The sequence below is a fragment of the Lipomyces doorenjongii genome, assembly GCF_038497915.1.
Source record: "Lipomyces doorenjongii strain NRRL Y-27504 unplaced genomic scaffold V1508scaffold_39, whole genome shotgun sequence".
Lineage (NCBI taxonomy): Eukaryota > Fungi > Ascomycota > Lipomycetes > Lipomycetales > Lipomycetaceae > Lipomyces > Lipomyces doorenjongii.
This window is the reverse complement of record NW_027118106.1, coordinates 89,035-105,554: the sequence shown is the minus strand read 5'-3', so window position 1 is coordinate 105,554 and position 16,520 is coordinate 89,035. Positions and strand designations below refer to the sequence as shown.

Below are 16,520 nucleotides of genomic sequence, written 5' to 3'. Positions count from 1 at the left end.
GGTGCGCCACTTGATTTGATAATTTTAGAAGCGGACAAAAGGATGCAACGGCTACCAATATCCGAAGGTAATACATGTGTATGAGTGAGCAATGTGGAGAAGCATAATTTATATTCGATAGTTCGAACGGACCTTGAAAAGAAATTCAGTAGGAACCACGTAACTATTCTTGTTGGTGAGACTGGTAGCGGAAAATCAACGCGTATGACGGATTTCCCTAAAAACACATATGCTTGACTAATTTAAATTAGAGGTTCCTCAATTTATTTTAGCTCTGAACAATGGGAAGGAGAAAATTGCGGTGACTCAACCCCGACGTGTTGCTGCCATAAACTTGGCGAAACGGGTCGCAGACGAAACAAAAACGACTCTCGGTCAAGATGTAACGAAATTATCTAGCCTTGCATGTTGCATGTTACTGATTACGGGTAGGTCGGATACACGGTACGTTTCCAAAATATGAGTAGTGCAAAGACAAAGATCAAGTACTTGACAGACGGCATGCTACTCCGGGAATTACTACTTCGTACCAACCTAGATCAGTATACTACAATCATTCTTGACGAAGCACATGAGAGAACCATAATTACAGACCTCCTTATGGGATTTCTCAAGACGCTTTTGCAAAGGAGAAAGAATTTGCGATTAATAGTAATGTCAGCAACAATAGATGCCGATAAGTTCAGTAGATTTTTTGACGGGGCAGAGGTTTTATACGTGCAAGGACGAAGATTTCCTGTTCAGAGGTATTATTTGTCTAAGCCAGTGGAAGATATTGTGGACGCCACTGTTCGAACTGCCATTCAGATCCACGCGAGTGAGCCAATGGGCGATATTCTTGCTTTTCTGGCCGGTCAAGAAGATATCGACAAGGCTGTTGATATGTTGAACGACATGATACAGAGTTTGCCAAAAGGTGTGCCAGATGTAAGACATCCGGTAGATGTCCTCGTATCTGAAACTAGGCTAACCCTTGGTGCTGACTAGCTGATTGCTCTACCCTTGTATGCTGCTCTTCCGCCACAACAGCAGCTGAAAGTTTTCGAGAAAGTCGCAGGAAATAAGCGGAAAATTATAATTGCAACAAATATTGCTGAGACGTCGCTAACGATTTCTGGGGTGCGCTATGTTATCGATGGTGGTACGCATAAAGTCAAAGTTTGGAGACATGACCTGGGTATGAACGAGCAAATTTGGCCGCTGCACATGTCTAGGAGCTAATGTCGATAATGTATAGGATTGGATAGTTTGTTAACAATGCCAATTTCGAAGTCCAACGCTGCTCAAAGGATGGGACGTGCCGGTCGTGAGGCAGCTGGCAAGTGCTATCGATTGTACACGGAGACTGATTATTACGGACTTAAAAGTCAAAGTGAACCGGAGATTGAACGATGTGATGTGGCGTTTCCTATCTTGACGTTAAAATTGGCTGGGGTTTCGGATGTATTAGGCTGGAATTGGTTGGAAAGACCAAGTAAAGCAGCCAGTAAGTGAGCAGCCTTATTTTACAGTTATCTTCGCACTAATCAGAACAGTTATGTCTGCGCTGATGCAACTATACGCGCTGAAAGCTTTGGATGACGAGGGACAAATTACAGAAGTTGGTAAGAAGATGGCTGTACTTCCTTTACCGCCCAATCTCAGCGCAGTCCTACTAGACGCGCACCAGAAAGGAATTGCAGATCCCGTCCTTGATATTGTGTCATGTTTATCAATAGAAAACCTGATCATGAATCCGCATCCGGACAAGCGCGATGAGGTATATGAAAAGAGACTTCCGTTCATCACTGCCAGCGGTGGCATGGGTGATCTTGTAGTTTTACGCAACTACGTTCAACACTACCGCAGGCTCCCATCATCATCTGATAGGAAAGAGTGGTGCAAAGAAGTATATATTAGTTACAGAGCCATGTCGAATGTGGAGGTAGGCTTTTTTGACGCTATGACAGAAAGTCAGTATTAATCAGTCGGAGCAGGACATTCGGAATCAGCTAGAGAGTTATTTGAAAGCTGAAAGCGCCAATATCCACTCCGAGGATAAGAGCGTCCAACTCGGTCCGTCAGTTTTAAATGAACAGATCATACAGTGCTTTCTGACGGGTTTTCTTGCCAATACAGCGCTGAGCTTGCCCGGAAAGATGTATCGTACAATCGCTGGAGGACAGGTATTGCGGACTCATTGTCATTCTGTGAGGCACGACGCTAACAAATGTCTAGACTATTAATATACATCCATCTTCTTCTGTGTTTGGTAAGAATGAAGATGCAATCATGTATACAGAATACGTATGTTGACAACGCAATTCCTTTTGTTGATTTTAGATACTGAGTTAATTTCGTTGTAGATCTTTACTACAAAGGCGTATGCTCGAAACGTTAGTCCAATTGATTTGGAATGGCTTCAGCGGATTGCACCTCATTTTCTTAGCAGGAGAACAGCTGGCCATGACTAGTGGTGGATATTGTAATCTAATATAAATTGTTGCATATCAAGAGGCAGGTTAATATGTATTATAGAAAACAAGTAAAAGATTAGACTATAAATTATCAGAAGTTCAAAGAATAACTTGCTTGTTTATTCTATCTTGCAGCATTTGTGGCGTCCTGCAATCTTTATATACTCAGTTCCAACATAACACACTGTTGATGTTTGAATTCGATTACGCACTTATACACCAGTGACATCCTATACAAATACAGTCACTCTATGCATATACTTTAAGACATCTGGTCTCTCTGTGGGTATCTTCACATGCCAACGAGCAATATCGAGCTCCACATCGAATGCATGTAATCGATCCCCAGTAGCCACAGACACTGCATAAATTCCTCGTAGGATATCTCGACGGCACAACCGCTGCGGAATAAAATTCACCTGTTCCGGTCTCATCTTCGTCAAACAGGTTAGATAGAGTCTTTTTCGAGACTAATATGCGCCGAACTGCAGGCGACTTGCCTGACGATCGACTTCCTTCAGATTTTGGGACCTCTATTCTCACACCGTCATTGTAGTTTTCTCGCTCTAGGTCTGCCAAGCGTCTATTAATGGCGCGCTGGATGCCAGTAGAGTCAGACTGTCTGATCGGACCCTTCTTGCGCCCAGGTAATGTAGATGCTGCTGCGGCACTTTTCACTAGCTCTACTAAAGGCATGACTCAGTAAGTGGGGGCACTGTGGCCTTAATCTTGTGACGTAGTGTAGCGATATTTGTCAAACGAACTGTGTCTCTGAGATCGGACTTTCGGTCAACGAGTTCACAGGAGAGGCAGTGCTGTGACTGAACTATAGCTGTCGGTGAGAAAGGATTCAATGAGTCACTTTGTGACGAGTCTTATTGCACGAGCAAACACTAGCAGACTATCGGTTTGAAGACATTTGCACTGGTGATGTAGGAATCCCTTTTCAGAATCGCCTGCTCACTCGCGAAGAACTTAAGGAGGCAAGAGTATTTTATGCGACCTCGGCGTGGCATTAGATTTGTCAGTGTGGTTTACCTAGAAACTAGCCCTAATCTCCAGCACGCAACATTTGGCAGAAGTTCGATACGACGCGTAATCTAATAAATGCTGCCGCGTTCCTATGATGATAATTTCTTGCCCCAGTCCAAACGGATTTCGATTACAAACCAGAAGGTATTAGACGAGTACCGCTCGCATGTGTTCAAGAGGAATAATCTGAATTGTGGTCTGGACAGTCAACGCGTGATTTGCATAGAATGGATGTTACGGCCGTAGAGAGACACCACAATCCTTTGCGGCTCCTGGTATCGATTAAATACTGAATCTTTTTGAGCAATAGCCTGACAGGTCTTCTAGGTACAGTCTACGTAAGGCAAAATAGTGACATATAATGAAATCAATCGCGCTGCCCAACTTGACTGATGATATGGGCAATGTCGACTGTGGGGCATCGATGTCTTTTATCGTCCGTCGTAAATCCACGTCGCTATAGTCGTCTCAAAATAATGTATCTATGACGGTGCACTCTACTTGCGATTAGCCGAGTCACAAGTTCATATATCATTTGTTCTAGATACAATAAATTAGCCAAGCCTAGGCTTAGTGGTAACTGACAGTTGCCACCAAGAGCTAATAGAAATATTTAGAGATATAGTAGTAGCATTGCTAGTAATTTAAAATTTAAAACATATGTTTATTTATTAATGGGACTACGGTATTGACGAGTACTTTGATATGACCCTAACGGGATTTTTTTTGTGCAAGCTCAAACCACGATTTAGTGGATAACTCGTGCTGCGCGAGATAATACTATTGTTGTCCACTCTACGCGTAAATCCCGGATCATCCCGCGCTATTTTGAGACCCTCATTCCGGCACCGGGAGTCATACGCAGCAGTGCATCGCCATGCTCGATCGAATATTGGAGTTGCAAGATCACATCATCACAGAATCGAAATTACGTGTTGGAAAACCTGGGCAGCTGAAAAACATCAATTACAGTTCCACTGTCCTCCCCATCTAGTGATGTAGCAGCCGGTCTCAGCCTCAATACCGTTCGAGTTTTTCTTAAAAGCGCATCAAATCCTACTTCTCTCACCACGTCAGATGCACGAACTTTATCTTTATCTTTACTTGTTCAAGCCAGAGCCCAGACTCGTTGTCCGGCTTTAGGGACATCTGCAGTACTTATGTCATCATCAGACGTGGTTGATCCCTCGACAGATTTATCATCTAATATCACGCCGGAACAGCATGCATCCCTCGGTATTAGCCTGCATGAGAGAGGTGAATTGCATCAGTCATCATATCATCTGCGCAAGGCAGCGTATGGTTCTGATGTCACGGGAATGATTCTGTACGGTCTGGCACTACGCCATGGTTGGGGTTTAAGAGCGAATGCTACCGAGGCATTTATGTGGCTCAATGCGGCTGCAGATCGCGTTGTGGCAGCGACTTCTATAGTTGGCTCTGACCCAGAAAGAGGGAGAAATCTATGCGAAGGACTTAATAAGGAAAGTAAGGCCCAGCTAGGCGTGGCTATGTATGAACTTGGAGTGTCCTATTTGAACTCATGGGGTGTGGCGAAAGACGAATCCATGGCAATGACTTGCTTTGAACTTGGTGCACAGCTCGGAGATCCGGATGCGATGTACGAGTTAGCGGCATTATGTTGTAGGAATGGACTAGGTCACAAAAAGGATCTCCATAAGGCAGCTGCTCTATATCGTGAAGCGGCAGACAAAGGAGTCAGCACAGTAGGCAATTGCTGGTATTTGGTGCTCATGTACTGTCTCTGTGCTCTGTCTAACGTTTCTATAGGATCTATAAAGAAAAATATTTGCGACCGAGGAATACTTGCGACGACAAAGGCAATTGCCCGGACAGCGCAATGGCTGCGAAAAAGAAATCATTGCTCTCTAGCAGGAAGAAACCTAGTAATAATTAATTGCAGCCGTTCGCTTTGTATTATTTACGTTTTGTATGCTTCAAGCAGTGCGTATCAATATAGATTTGTATTTAACATAAAGAGTTTTTGTCTATTCTATGCAGTCGACTGCTACATAATGATGCAGGAATTTGTGTGATTGAATCTGTGTTGTAATCTGTAAGAGACGATTCAAGGGTCAATCAATATTCTTTGTACAAATGTAATCGCGCCATCACGTAGAATAATATACAATCAAAATCCAACTGTTACCACTCCGATAAGCAAGTACCGTAACCCACCAACGCCATGAATGCATAACAACACTATTTTCCAAAATTCGCCTCACCTGAGAACCTTTATTACGTCTTCATTGTCCGTTCTATAGCCTTGATTACCATTTTCTAATTCCATCATCAGATCATGTCGAATTTTCTCTCCTTTAGCTCTAATACGAATGCCTTCACTATAACTCCACTTGGGGTGCACATTGGAGCATTCCCGTCCCTTCGGACAAAATCCAGAGAGATAATATTCGCACAAGGTCCGTCTAATGTGTCGCTTCGGACAGTCAGGACCTAGCCGACAAAATCCGCGGTCGTAATTCGGACATGAGGGAATTCGCGATTGCGGATCAATGTGTAGATACAAACAGTCAGGCGATTGCGTGCAAAACCCGTTTCTTACTTCATATTAGCATACTGCACTAATTCACAGGAGGTACATCGCTTACCTAGCAAAGAATGTACATTCTGGCATCTTTCGCAAGTTATATTCGTGAAGAAACTCGCAGGCATCACCTTTTTTACATAAACCACGAAGCCAGTGTTTGCAAACTACCCTGTTTGGCGTTGATGGTTGGACATGTCTATCTGGGCAAGCGTTTCCCAATTCACATTTGCCTTGAAGGAACATTTTGCAGATTGGTCGGGTTGGATCGATCCCAAACTGATACTCCTTGCGCAAGAATGGCTCGAAGGCGAAATGCAAATTATCGTCAATCAGAGGTGCGACTGCCTGCTCCGTCATAGGTTTCTGATCTTTTGCTGTAGTATGGGATCCATTGGAGCTACCGATGATTCCTGATGGCGACGTTTGCGGATTTCCAGGTTGATCTAACTGTGATCCATAAAAGTTCTGATGAAAGAAGTACGGTTGGGGTGATACACCAGCCATGATCCTTAGAGATTCTGTGAAGCAGAATTATCGAGCAGTTCAATAAAAACACGGCACTAATCAAAATATTATTCTAAAATGTAGAAAGCTGACTAATCTTCGTATTCGCTTCGACCGTAGCCGCGCTAGAACCTTCGCGTATTTTCTATTCTGGCAGTTATCGACGTCATGCTTAGTCATGTTCGCGTGAGAGTTTTCGAGTCCCTGGCGGATTTAAAACATAACCAAACTATTCGTTAGTATAGCGTGTGGACTCTGCTATTCTGCTAGAGATTTGGCACATTAAACAAATACATAATATATACAATATAATTAACAAAGAGCAAATATCAAAATCCATGATAGGATCATATTTACAGATACTCGTGCCCAGTTCTTCTAATCGTGTGGCTCACGGAATTAGTCAGTTTAGGAGAGGCAAAACGAAGAGATGTTCGATCGGACCAACGACGAAGTCAGTTCCCATAAATTACAGAGGCGAACTGTTCCCGGCACTCAAGTTGACTGACACGTTAACCGCCGGAAAAAAACGGACCTTCATGGACGTCGGGTAGTCCGTGAACGCCAGACTGTTACGATCATAGCCTGCTGAGAATGTTGATAGTTATAGTTACCAGCTTCCGCGCTTCCAAATCACCAAGGCAAATTACTGTTCTTCACATGTTCAGGGTCAACCGGTTCTTGCCCTTCTTCAAGAACCTGCATTGGTGCCTGCACTGACTTACGACACTGCGTCCATTGAAGCCAGGAAGACACCTGAGCAAGCCTCCTCAGGGATATGACTACACATGCAAAATCCAGTGCAGTTGTTAACCTGATCCGGAACTCGTCGAATACGTGCTATCGGACGGCTCACTGTGAATATACGAAGTCAAAGGAGAAGGAATGTTATAGGTAATGTTGTAGCGCCGAGTGTGATGCTAGCTAGCACATATAACATAGTTCTGATTTCACCAATATCCCAAGGGAATATTGCAAGTTTTTACACGCTCCTGTTACGTTACCCCAAATTACCGATTCAGACATCATTGTGAACTGGTATATGATTTGCAATATTGCGGTGCTTCCAGGAGTGGACTGCTTGAAAGTGAGGCGGTGGACAGGTACTGCTCTCAATGACAGCTTGAATACTATTCCCCATTGCGATATATCCCAGAGACATCTCACATTAGTCACAAAGAGTACTGTGTATGGCACAACATTCCATATCCTATGGCGCTGCACCTTCTGCTCCAAGACGCAAACACCGAGTTCGCGACTGCCCTCTCGATTTGTTTGCAGGTAGCGACCAAACCATGCTCTCAAATTCGATCTGGCCATGGCCACGTACCACTTCCCGTCATACAAATCCAAAAAATGCATCTACTACGCATGACAGACGCCGGAAAAAAACACAATTCTATTTATCCTATGCAGCGAGTCACCCATTAACCAAACCGTCACATTAACGCCGGCCAAATTATCTGATATCTTTCTAGCAATCCAAATCTCTTGCACACTGTCATTGATGGTCAACATATGAGTCTAAAGACACTGGAACATCTGAGGAGAACTGGCACTTGTCCTCTTCTCGAACTCTGAGGAACTCTCGACGTCTCATCAGTCTATTAACTTCATCAATTCTGCACTTCTCGAGCCACTTTTCCTGCCTTAGCTCAAAACTTCTCGCAGCAGCACCCAGTCCTTTCAGATCAGATGGTGGAACTTTTATCTGCAGGCTCAGCTTTTGGAGACTTTCCTCTGGCCATTCATTAAATCTGATAATCTCAGTCCTGCTGCCCAAGAACGACTGAGTATTGGATGACTGCATCACAACTAAATCGCGCCAGTTCTCTGCAAACCAGGAAATAACGGCAAGATTTAATCGATCCACAATAGGAGCTGATGCGATCAACTTCGTATAGCAATCGACGCCTCTCCATATAGCTGTTGCATTGAATTTGTTCAGCTTAGATAGGACGAGACTAAACAGATCTTCTATAGCGTGGTACGTAATAGATGGCGGCTTGTGATGGATACCTCGAGCGACTGAAAACACAATTCTCGGTTCTGCAAAATGAGTGCTGACAAAATCGCCGCAATATTCGAGCAAAGGGCTAACAAGTGATTGTTCCCAGTCATCCTTGAATATCGATGTTTCTGTGTTCTTCCGCAAATTGTAGAGCCGTAAATAGAGAGGAGTAACATTCGATACAGCCACACGGGACTTCACAGCATCAACAAGCTCCGCCTTCAACTCATCAGGAAGAGATAGTAAATTCCGCTTCCATAAAAATGAGATGTTGCTATGCTTAGCTAGCCATGAAACGCAGGGCTTGTAGAGCTCGGCGATGTTATTTTGATAGCCCATAATGGCTATTCCAGGTAAGAATCGTGCACACTGCGCACCATTGCACGCAAACCCGTGCGCTATTTTTATCAAGCAGTTCGTAATCCACCACTCCAAAGATTCAAGTTGCAAAAACTTCGCCGAAACAAGAGCGTCAATAAAGATGTCAAATATGTCTTGAGATGGAGGATTGATGTCTGTCGTACATTTTGTGGAGTTGATATATCGAGCGAAATCGGTCCACTTCCACGAGAATAAGAGCTCCGCGTCGTCCAAGTATATGTATTGTACGACAATCGCAAGAGATAATGGCGTGAAATATTCTGACGACAATGTGTGCTCATTCATCGACGCTTCCGAAAATGCGGAACGGAACATTGTGCTGAAGTATGGAACCCGAAGATCCAACAGAAACTTATGCGCAGTGAAGGATACTTTTTCTCCTTCAATCTTCAGAGTCATGTCTCCCTGGAAGAGCTGGTCCTGCACCGTAAATGACGAAAACGAGGGCGTTGTGGTATAGCCTAAGTCTTCCGTATCTCCAGCTTCAATCAATGTTACATTAACGACATCACCGCCTACAGTATCGTGCGACTTAACGTAATTGCAGGAATACAGTATTCCTTCGTCTAACGCCGATAGCATCTCTCTCTTTCCGCCCATTTTCTCCCACAAGTTCCGCATGACAACTGGCCGATAGCAGCTTGCTACGAGCTTTCGCACAACAAGGTCGTTCTCTGGCGATACTACCACAATAAGATACGGTAGATTGCATGGGCTTGACTTTTGTAGGATATACACATCGTTGACTACCTCGCAAGTGACAGATGAATAGATGTCACCGAGCCTTGACAACGGTTTGCTATATGTGACAGCCAGTAATGCCGAATGGGCCCAGACACGAGAAGGCAGAGGTATGGTCAGTCTGGGAGACATGTGCTTGTTAATGTTCGGCATCACAAACAGCACATCTCCATAGCTAGCCTCTGGGTGTTCATGGAGTGATACTAATTGGTCCTCCAGTGAGAACAGGTCCGGTGGAATCGAGATTGGTTGTGCTAATGGAGAAGACATAGCTAGCTACCCACGCCTTCTCCGCAGCTACAATAAGTAAGGAGTTATACCGCGATGTCGTTCTCAGCATATATACGAGGCTGCTTGACTGAGAGGAAGTGGTGTCAGCAGAGATGTACGGCTCAGGCGGACGATAGGTCGGAGAGCGCGAGGCTGGTTGACTGCTTCTAACAGTCATTGAGCAAATCCCAACAGTCGCGCTAGACCTTAATGCATGGCCGCCGAAACTCTAACCCCAAACGGCCGTAAGCTCAACCTCATGAATTGTGGGTTAGGGCTTAAGAGAACCGAGCGCAAATTGATCATGGAAACTTTGCTACGTTTGCGTTCGCAGAGTGAATAATAATGTCAAGGGCAGATGGCATGCAGTGAGTGCGTGCCCATCAGATGTCGGCGTCTTGTTCATAATGTTCGAATCTGCGGTTGGGTGTCTTCTAATACAAGAGGTAGCGTTCGCAGATAAAATAAATAATTTGCCATTTCAGTTTCAGAAATGGCGCCCATATTTCTGATGGGCATCTTAACACCGAAGCTAACGAGGTGCAACATTACACGTATGTATTATTACAGTAATAAAAGAACAGAATCGACATCTAATAAAGCTAAAGTACATTATATTCCACCTACGATATAAAAATATTGTAACATCTTTTCTTCAGTGCAACACAAGCGCGCCGTAAGTAACTCCTAGCATCCGATCTGCACATACAACTCGTAATAATAACAAACTCGTAATAATAACAAAATAATTTCAGCTGATATCAGATCCACAAACCAGGCAAGTAATGGAAACCTCCTTCTTTTCGCCGCTAGTACTAGTATACACTGCCTTGGCGCTGACGGCTTGCTCGTCTACCTCAATTTCAACCGAGTCATCCGGCGCTTTATCAAAAGGCTCTGCTTTGGAACTTGCCTTTCTTGACGATAACGTTGTCTTCCTCTTCTTATCATCGGCTAAGATCTGTATATCATTCTTGTACCGCTTCTTGATATCATCAATAACGCACGCTTCATGGAGCCAGCTATTGCAATTACTACACCATATCATCGTAGTATCCGGGTTATAGTAGCGTTTGCATTTACAATGCTTGCGTATAGGCTAGAGACATTTGTTAGCAGTTATTTCTGAAATAGATAGAAAGTAATCAACAATAATTACCATCAGTTCGTTGTTATATGAATCATATCGCTGACGCCAAAAAAGATCGGCCAACTTATCTTCGTCATCAAGCTCCAGCCAATGAGAGACGGTTGCTTTCGCAGCAACGGTCATTGCGTCAATAACGTCCATATGATTCGAAGCTACAAGCTCTTTATTTCCGTGATAGTATCTTTTCACCTCGTCAGCGCAGGAATAAAAATTCCACATGTGAAATTACTTGCCTTCTTCCACCAGGTAATTCGTTAGGCCAGTACATCCAAAACAATCTGACGTACACGTGACTGGGATCGCTCGCTCTTATTTCAAGTACTCGCCCAATCCAAAATTGTGATGGATCAGAAAGTCCAATGTCATTCATGTTGCTGGCATGATTGACAAATACGTAATCGCCCACGGTAAAACGCTCATCGCCAACTCACCCCATACGTCAGCATCGTCAAGATGCAGAAAACAAAACCTAAGGATAAAATAACATACCTACAAAATTTCGATATTTAGATAGCTGCTCCCAGTCGGCCTTTGGCTGAACGACGTAGTCAGGCGAATCTTCGGGATCGGCATATATCGGCGATGTAGTATTGTCCCCATCTTCCTGTCCGTGCTTCCTTTTTTTGGCCTTCTTCATGTTGGATTTCGCACCGGCCTTTCGAACAACAGTGAATGGAACGTCCGTGTTCGGTAATGACTGCTCGGACGCTTGGTCGTTGCCGTGTGCTCCGTTGTCGACTTCCTCTTCCTCGCCCTGATCAGAATTTCCGCCATACTTTCTATCCTCGTTGGATTTTGCGTCACCATTGTTAGATGCCGACCCTCCCGTTCTCTTTGCTCGCGGACTATTTGGTGAGGATGTCGTCGCTGTCTTAGTATTATCGATTTCCTTTTTATTTGGAAACCTTGTAGCTTTTTTCTTGCTAAGAGTAGCAGGAGTGTCGACAGTGTTGTCGGTAGTCGGAGAAGACAGCAGCTTACCAGTCCCGTTCAGCCCAGCAGCGGGAGAAGGTGACCCAGCTGCCATTGCAAGTGATGCTGTGTCCTTAGTACAATTGCCCTCGGCAGCTTGGCGAGTAATTCTTCTCAAATTTCACGCCACGACCGTATGTCCCGTTGCCGAAGGTCTGATAAAAACAATTATTAATCGTTGGCTCTTGACCGAGCGAAAATCCAATCTCGAGATTTTTCCTACTGCCAAATCGCGAGAATACCACCCTATAAATATTGGCTCGATGTGGATACCAAACAATGTCAATTCAGGATGTGCTGACGTGCTAACGGCAGGGTTGGCCTGGAGATCAGCATACCCCTTGATTTGATTCTCCTGCAAAATCGGGGTGACGATGATGTCGCAGCGGCGGACGACAACACCACACACAAAAAGGCGAACGCGCAAATCACAAGCCACGTCTGGAAATCCACCGGACGATGCCATTCCCCGCATCGCATTGATTCAGGTCAAGCGGATTGCAGTGAGACCGAAGTCGCGTTTGAGTGGTTCGTAGCGCACCCCCTCTAGTGCTAGCAGTTATTGTGCTACAAACCGTGTATGATTAATGTATTGCAGTGATAATTTTAATGAGATTTCAATAAAGGAAAACTAGCTTATAGCCAAACGCATTCCGGAACGCAGCTCATCCTCCTTTAGAGAGTTTGAATTGCGCTTCGGTCATCGAACTAACTGTTAAATTTGTAATACGAGGAAATTTACTGAATTTTATTCACTTTCGCTTTCTCTACAGGAATTTCACCTTACTTTCTAAATCCTTAACCCATTCTTCCGCTGTTATTAAATTGCGCTTCTCTCGCCCTTCAATCTCGTCCAGCCGTCTCTCCGCATTTTCGAGAGCTGTTCGCCATTTTGATATGTGAGCCTCCGTTGCATTCATCTTGTCCCGAATCTCGCTAATATTGCTGATTGTTTCTCCAGCTTCTGCATGCAAAAATTGCAGACTTCGTAACCGGTCCACTAGACCAGGTACTATTTGTATCAATTTCTCGACACTGCTGAGAGAACTGTAAATGGATTCTATTTTATCAGCTTGAGTTGTGTCCTCAGTTTCACCAGCTAATTTCTGACTACTAGTCGGAGGCTTAGTAGCATTGGGAGGTGAAGCCTGCTCGGTCGCAGCTACTAATTGACGTACTCTTGTGAGAATTGCATCAAGTTTCTCAGGTGAGGCGGTGAGACTATTAACTTTCTGTGAGAGAGATAAAAGAGTTGGGATAACCGGTTGCTCAAAGACGGTAGCATGAAATGCGCCGCTAAATGCTATGCTCGACGTATTTCCTAAAGCTTTTTCTAATCTAGACAGACGATCATCAAGGTTTAGAAGGCTGGCACTCTGCGAGTCGTTCGAGGTCGACTGAGTTACCTATGCAAAGAAGTAGTTAGTATGAAGTCAACCTGGTTTATTAATTGAAATTCATACTCCCAGGGTAGAAGGGAGATCGACGTGATGAGTAGCAGGATCATCTCGTGCCGCAATGAATTTGCTCCTGGATCCCAAAAACCTTACGACGTCTAATGCGCCCGTAGTCTCTTGTCTAGAGACTACAATTGCCCGCATCGTATTTGCAAGCTCAGACACTTCATTGAATTCACTTCCATATCCATCCTCACCCTTCTCAGTATGTTCGACATTACTGTCCTGTAATGTTGCTGCAAGCTCCTCGATCTCTTTCTTTAGTCTGACTATCTTCATTTCAGTCGACTCAATCACGCAATCCTCCACAGGTCCTGTAGAGTTGAGCGACTTATTGAGAAATCGCTCGCGCGCGACATCCGCAGATATATTCGAATAATCTATCGCGTCATTAATAGTTTCAGAAAGGGACGGCGTATCGCGTATTTCCTATCGTCGGTCAGTGTCTGGCATGGCCACGTGGTGCAGATTTGTAAAAGCAACTAACCACACCGGCGACAGACTCTTCCCAATCAGGCGTTTCAAACACATCTGGCGACCATGTATCCTATAACAACTGGTTTAGCCCGTTGACATTCCGAAGAATCCATGCGACGACTGACCAGACCGGGTAAAGATTGGTACTTCTCGAGAATCGGCATAGCTGAAAGTATAGGCTATTATCATTGGAGCTTCTGATCTCGCGTGGTCTCGGTATATTGCCGCAAATACAGCATCAATGCCACGTATACTACGCAAAGTCGACGAGAGATATTTTATAATGTTCTGCGGCGTGTTGAGGAAACATGCACTCAGGAGATCTAAACCTTATTTGTACACGCCAACGGTGTCCGAGTGGAGTTCAGAATATACGAGACATACTACTGCACGTAATCGATAATTGTCAACATCTACTGTTGTTATATATTCTCCATAACCGTCTTTATCATTGATACAAATGGTGTGACAGGTCTGCACCCGCCCAGACTCAAAATAATTACGAACATATAAATAGCATCCTAGTCTGGCACCGCCGCTTCAGTTCCAGCAAACATCTTCTCGTGACGTCGACAGCGGTCGACATTTATCATTAACTAGCAAAATATTTATATTGTCTATTTCCAAGCCATTTAACGATCAACCTCACCAAACACAAGATCCATAGTACCAATGATCGCAACAGCATCTGGAAGAAAGTGTCCACGAGAAATGGCATCAAATGCAGCTAAGTGCGCGAAGCCAGGAGCTCGGATCTTACATCTGTAAGGTCTCTCTGAACCATCGGAAACAACGTACACACCCCTATAACGGAACGTCTGTTAGTTCTGATCTCGGAAGGTCATTAAATATTGGCATCACTTACATCTCACCCTTTGGAGCCTCGATAGCAGTGTATGTCTCACCAGGAGGAACGCAGTAGCCTTTGGTGAAAAGTAAGAAATGGTGGATTAAACTCTCCATATCTTCCTTCATGAGAGCCCTTGGGGGAGGGCTAATCTTATAGTCTTCGACTTTAACAGGGCCAGCAGGCATGTCATTAAGGCACTGGAATATGATTCGAAGCGATTGTCTGAACTCGGCCATTCGGATAAGGTACCTGTCGTAGCAATCACCGTTGGTGCCAACTGGGATATCGAAATCCATCTTATCATAAACCTCATAAGGCTGGTTCTTACGGAGGTCGTACAGGACACCAGATCCTCGAAGCATGACACCACTGAATGAGTGGTTCAAAGCCTCCTCGGCAGTCATGACACCAACACCGACAGTTCTCAGCTTCCATATACGATTATCTGTGAGCAACTCCTCTACTTCATCGATTCTGTCACCGAACTGGGTGGCCCACATGTAGATGTCGTCCAGAAGACCTGCAGGAATATCTTGCGAAACCCCACCTGGTCGGACATACGCCGCGTGCAGACGAGCACCAGAAACACGCTCGTAGAATTCCATAAGCTTTTCACGCTCCTCCATACCCCACAAGAAAGGCGTAAGGGCTCCGACATCCATAGCATGTGACAGAACTGACATAAGATGGTTAAGAACTCGTGAAATTTCGGCGAAGAGGACTCTTATGTACTTCGCTCGTATCGGAATGTCAATGTTTAACAGCTTCTCGACCGCTAACGCGAACACCTGCTCATTGGACATCATAGAGACCTGTAATACAGTAAGTATTCACATCTAAGAGCACGGCGGCTAGGAACTTACATAGTCCAAACGGTCGAAATATGGCAGAGCCTGAAGGTAAGTCTTATATTCTACATTCCGCATTAGTCTGTAATAAATTCACATCCAACAGCCAAACCCATCCTTACCTATCAGCTTCTCCGTCCCTCGGTGAAGCAAGCCGACGTGTGGGTCAGATCGCAAGATCTCTTCCCCGTGAAGCTCCAAAATTAGTCGCAACACGCCGTGTGCGGCAGGATGCTGAGGACCGAAATTGACGGTAAACGCACGAACTTTCTTCTTCTGATTGGCAATAATGTCTTTTCCGGTTTCTAACGCGCAAAAACGTGATCAGCATAGCTTCATACTGCGATATTGGCAACTATTTAAAGAATAGCATACGTTGGTTAAAACTGTTCGTGATATCCTCAGCAGGAAACTCATGCAAGCTGGTGGGAGTGTACATAGACTCTAAGTTCTCTCTGTCGACGGCGTTTGAGTTGAAGTACCGACTAGTGATGCGAGAAAGCTGTCGTGGAGTAGCCAGCCGGTTTAGCGTCCGTCCGACGAGTGCAGTTGACCTCAACATCCTGCAACGCGACTGATATAGCAACAGTCAGAAATCGAGGAATTAAGAATCTATAAAGTAGGATAAGTGGAAACGTTGTTGCTGAAGCCTTAAGAGTCGTTTATCGATGCTCGACGCTGAACAGGTGTTTTCCAACAGTGTGCTAGGACCCCGGATACATTGGAAACCTCGAAGAGGGCCGACCGCCGATTGGTGGCGCATAACTGCCACGACGAGGTGTGAAACTTCTAAGTTACCCGG

The 16,520-nt window shown here is 44.7% G+C and overlaps 8 protein-coding genes across 8 annotated transcripts; 2 read left to right on the top strand and 6 right to left on the bottom strand.

Moving 5' to 3' along the window:
• Window positions 1–42: 42 nt before the first annotated feature.
• V1508DRAFT_398579 (P-loop containing nucleoside triphosphate hydrolase protein) lies at window positions 43–2,453 on the top strand (the record flags this gene model as incomplete). Its single annotated transcript, XM_066938212.1, has 10 exons — window positions 43–67; window positions 122–202; window positions 252–382; window positions 433–927; window positions 988–1,177; window positions 1,238–1,486; window positions 1,536–1,924; window positions 1,950–2,165; window positions 2,218–2,286; window positions 2,346–2,453. The coding sequence occupies 10 exons, from the start codon at window positions 43–45 to the stop codon at window positions 2,451–2,453; spliced, it is 1,953 nt and encodes a 650-aa protein (XP_066794763.1).
• A 17-nt stretch (window positions 2,454–2,470) lies between these two features.
• V1508DRAFT_420746 (uncharacterized protein) lies at window positions 2,471–3,482 on the bottom strand. Its single transcript, XM_066940794.1, has one exon. The coding sequence runs from the start codon at window positions 3,150–3,152 to the stop codon at window positions 2,706–2,708; it is 447 nt and encodes a 148-aa protein (XP_066794762.1). The 5' UTR covers window positions 3,153–3,482; the 3' UTR covers window positions 2,471–2,705.
• A 1,391-nt stretch (window positions 3,483–4,873) lies between these two features.
• Window positions 4,874–5,406, top strand: V1508DRAFT_405253 (uncharacterized protein; the record flags this gene model as incomplete). The annotated part of the gene is made up of 2 exons (XM_066938683.1): window positions 4,874–5,229; window positions 5,280–5,406. The coding sequence occupies 2 exons, from the start codon at window positions 4,874–4,876 to the stop codon at window positions 5,404–5,406; spliced, it is 483 nt and encodes a 160-aa protein (XP_066794761.1).
• A 63-nt stretch (window positions 5,407–5,469) lies between these two features.
• Window positions 5,470–6,627, bottom strand: V1508DRAFT_462871 (uncharacterized protein). Its single transcript, XM_066942850.1, has 2 exons — window positions 6,119–6,627; window positions 5,470–6,067 (listed from the first exon to the last, which is right to left on the bottom strand). The coding sequence occupies exons 1-2, from the start codon at window positions 6,559–6,561 to the stop codon at window positions 5,731–5,733; spliced, it is 780 nt and encodes a 259-aa protein (XP_066794760.1). The 5' UTR covers window positions 6,562–6,627; the 3' UTR covers window positions 5,470–5,730.
• A 1,408-nt stretch (window positions 6,628–8,035) lies between these two features.
• On the bottom strand, window positions 8,036–10,131 carry V1508DRAFT_185258 (uncharacterized protein). The gene has a single exon (XM_066936142.1). The coding sequence runs from the start codon at window positions 9,962–9,964 to the stop codon at window positions 8,063–8,065; it is 1,902 nt and encodes a 633-aa protein (XP_066794759.1). The 5' UTR covers window positions 9,965–10,131; the 3' UTR covers window positions 8,036–8,062.
• A 464-nt stretch (window positions 10,132–10,595) lies between these two features.
• Window positions 10,596–12,254, bottom strand: V1508DRAFT_184254 (uncharacterized protein). The gene is made up of 4 exons (XM_066936141.1): window positions 11,604–12,254; window positions 11,348–11,540; window positions 11,124–11,295; window positions 10,596–11,063 (listed from the first exon to the last, which is right to left on the bottom strand). Exons 1-4 carry the CDS (start codon window positions 12,139–12,141, stop codon window positions 10,716–10,718), a joined length of 1,251 nt encoding a protein of 416 aa, XP_066794758.1. The 5' UTR covers window positions 12,142–12,254; the 3' UTR covers window positions 10,596–10,715.
• A 599-nt stretch (window positions 12,255–12,853) lies between these two features.
• Window positions 12,854–14,184, bottom strand: V1508DRAFT_357064 (Dynamitin-domain-containing protein; the record flags this gene model as incomplete). Its single annotated transcript, XM_066937018.1, has 4 exons — window positions 12,854–13,492; window positions 13,550–13,972; window positions 14,031–14,090; window positions 14,146–14,184. 4 exons carry the CDS (start codon window positions 14,182–14,184, stop codon window positions 12,854–12,856), a joined length of 1,161 nt encoding a protein of 386 aa, XP_066794757.1.
• A 468-nt stretch (window positions 14,185–14,652) lies between these two features.
• Window positions 14,653–16,157, bottom strand: V1508DRAFT_433624 (nife hydrogenase-like protein; the record flags this gene model as incomplete). Its single annotated transcript, XM_066941995.1, has 5 exons — window positions 14,653–14,824; window positions 14,886–15,682; window positions 15,734–15,783; window positions 15,841–16,023; window positions 16,094–16,157. The coding sequence occupies 5 exons, from the start codon at window positions 16,155–16,157 to the stop codon at window positions 14,653–14,655; spliced, it is 1,266 nt and encodes a 421-aa protein (XP_066794756.1).
• Window positions 16,158–16,520: the final 363 nt, after the last annotated feature.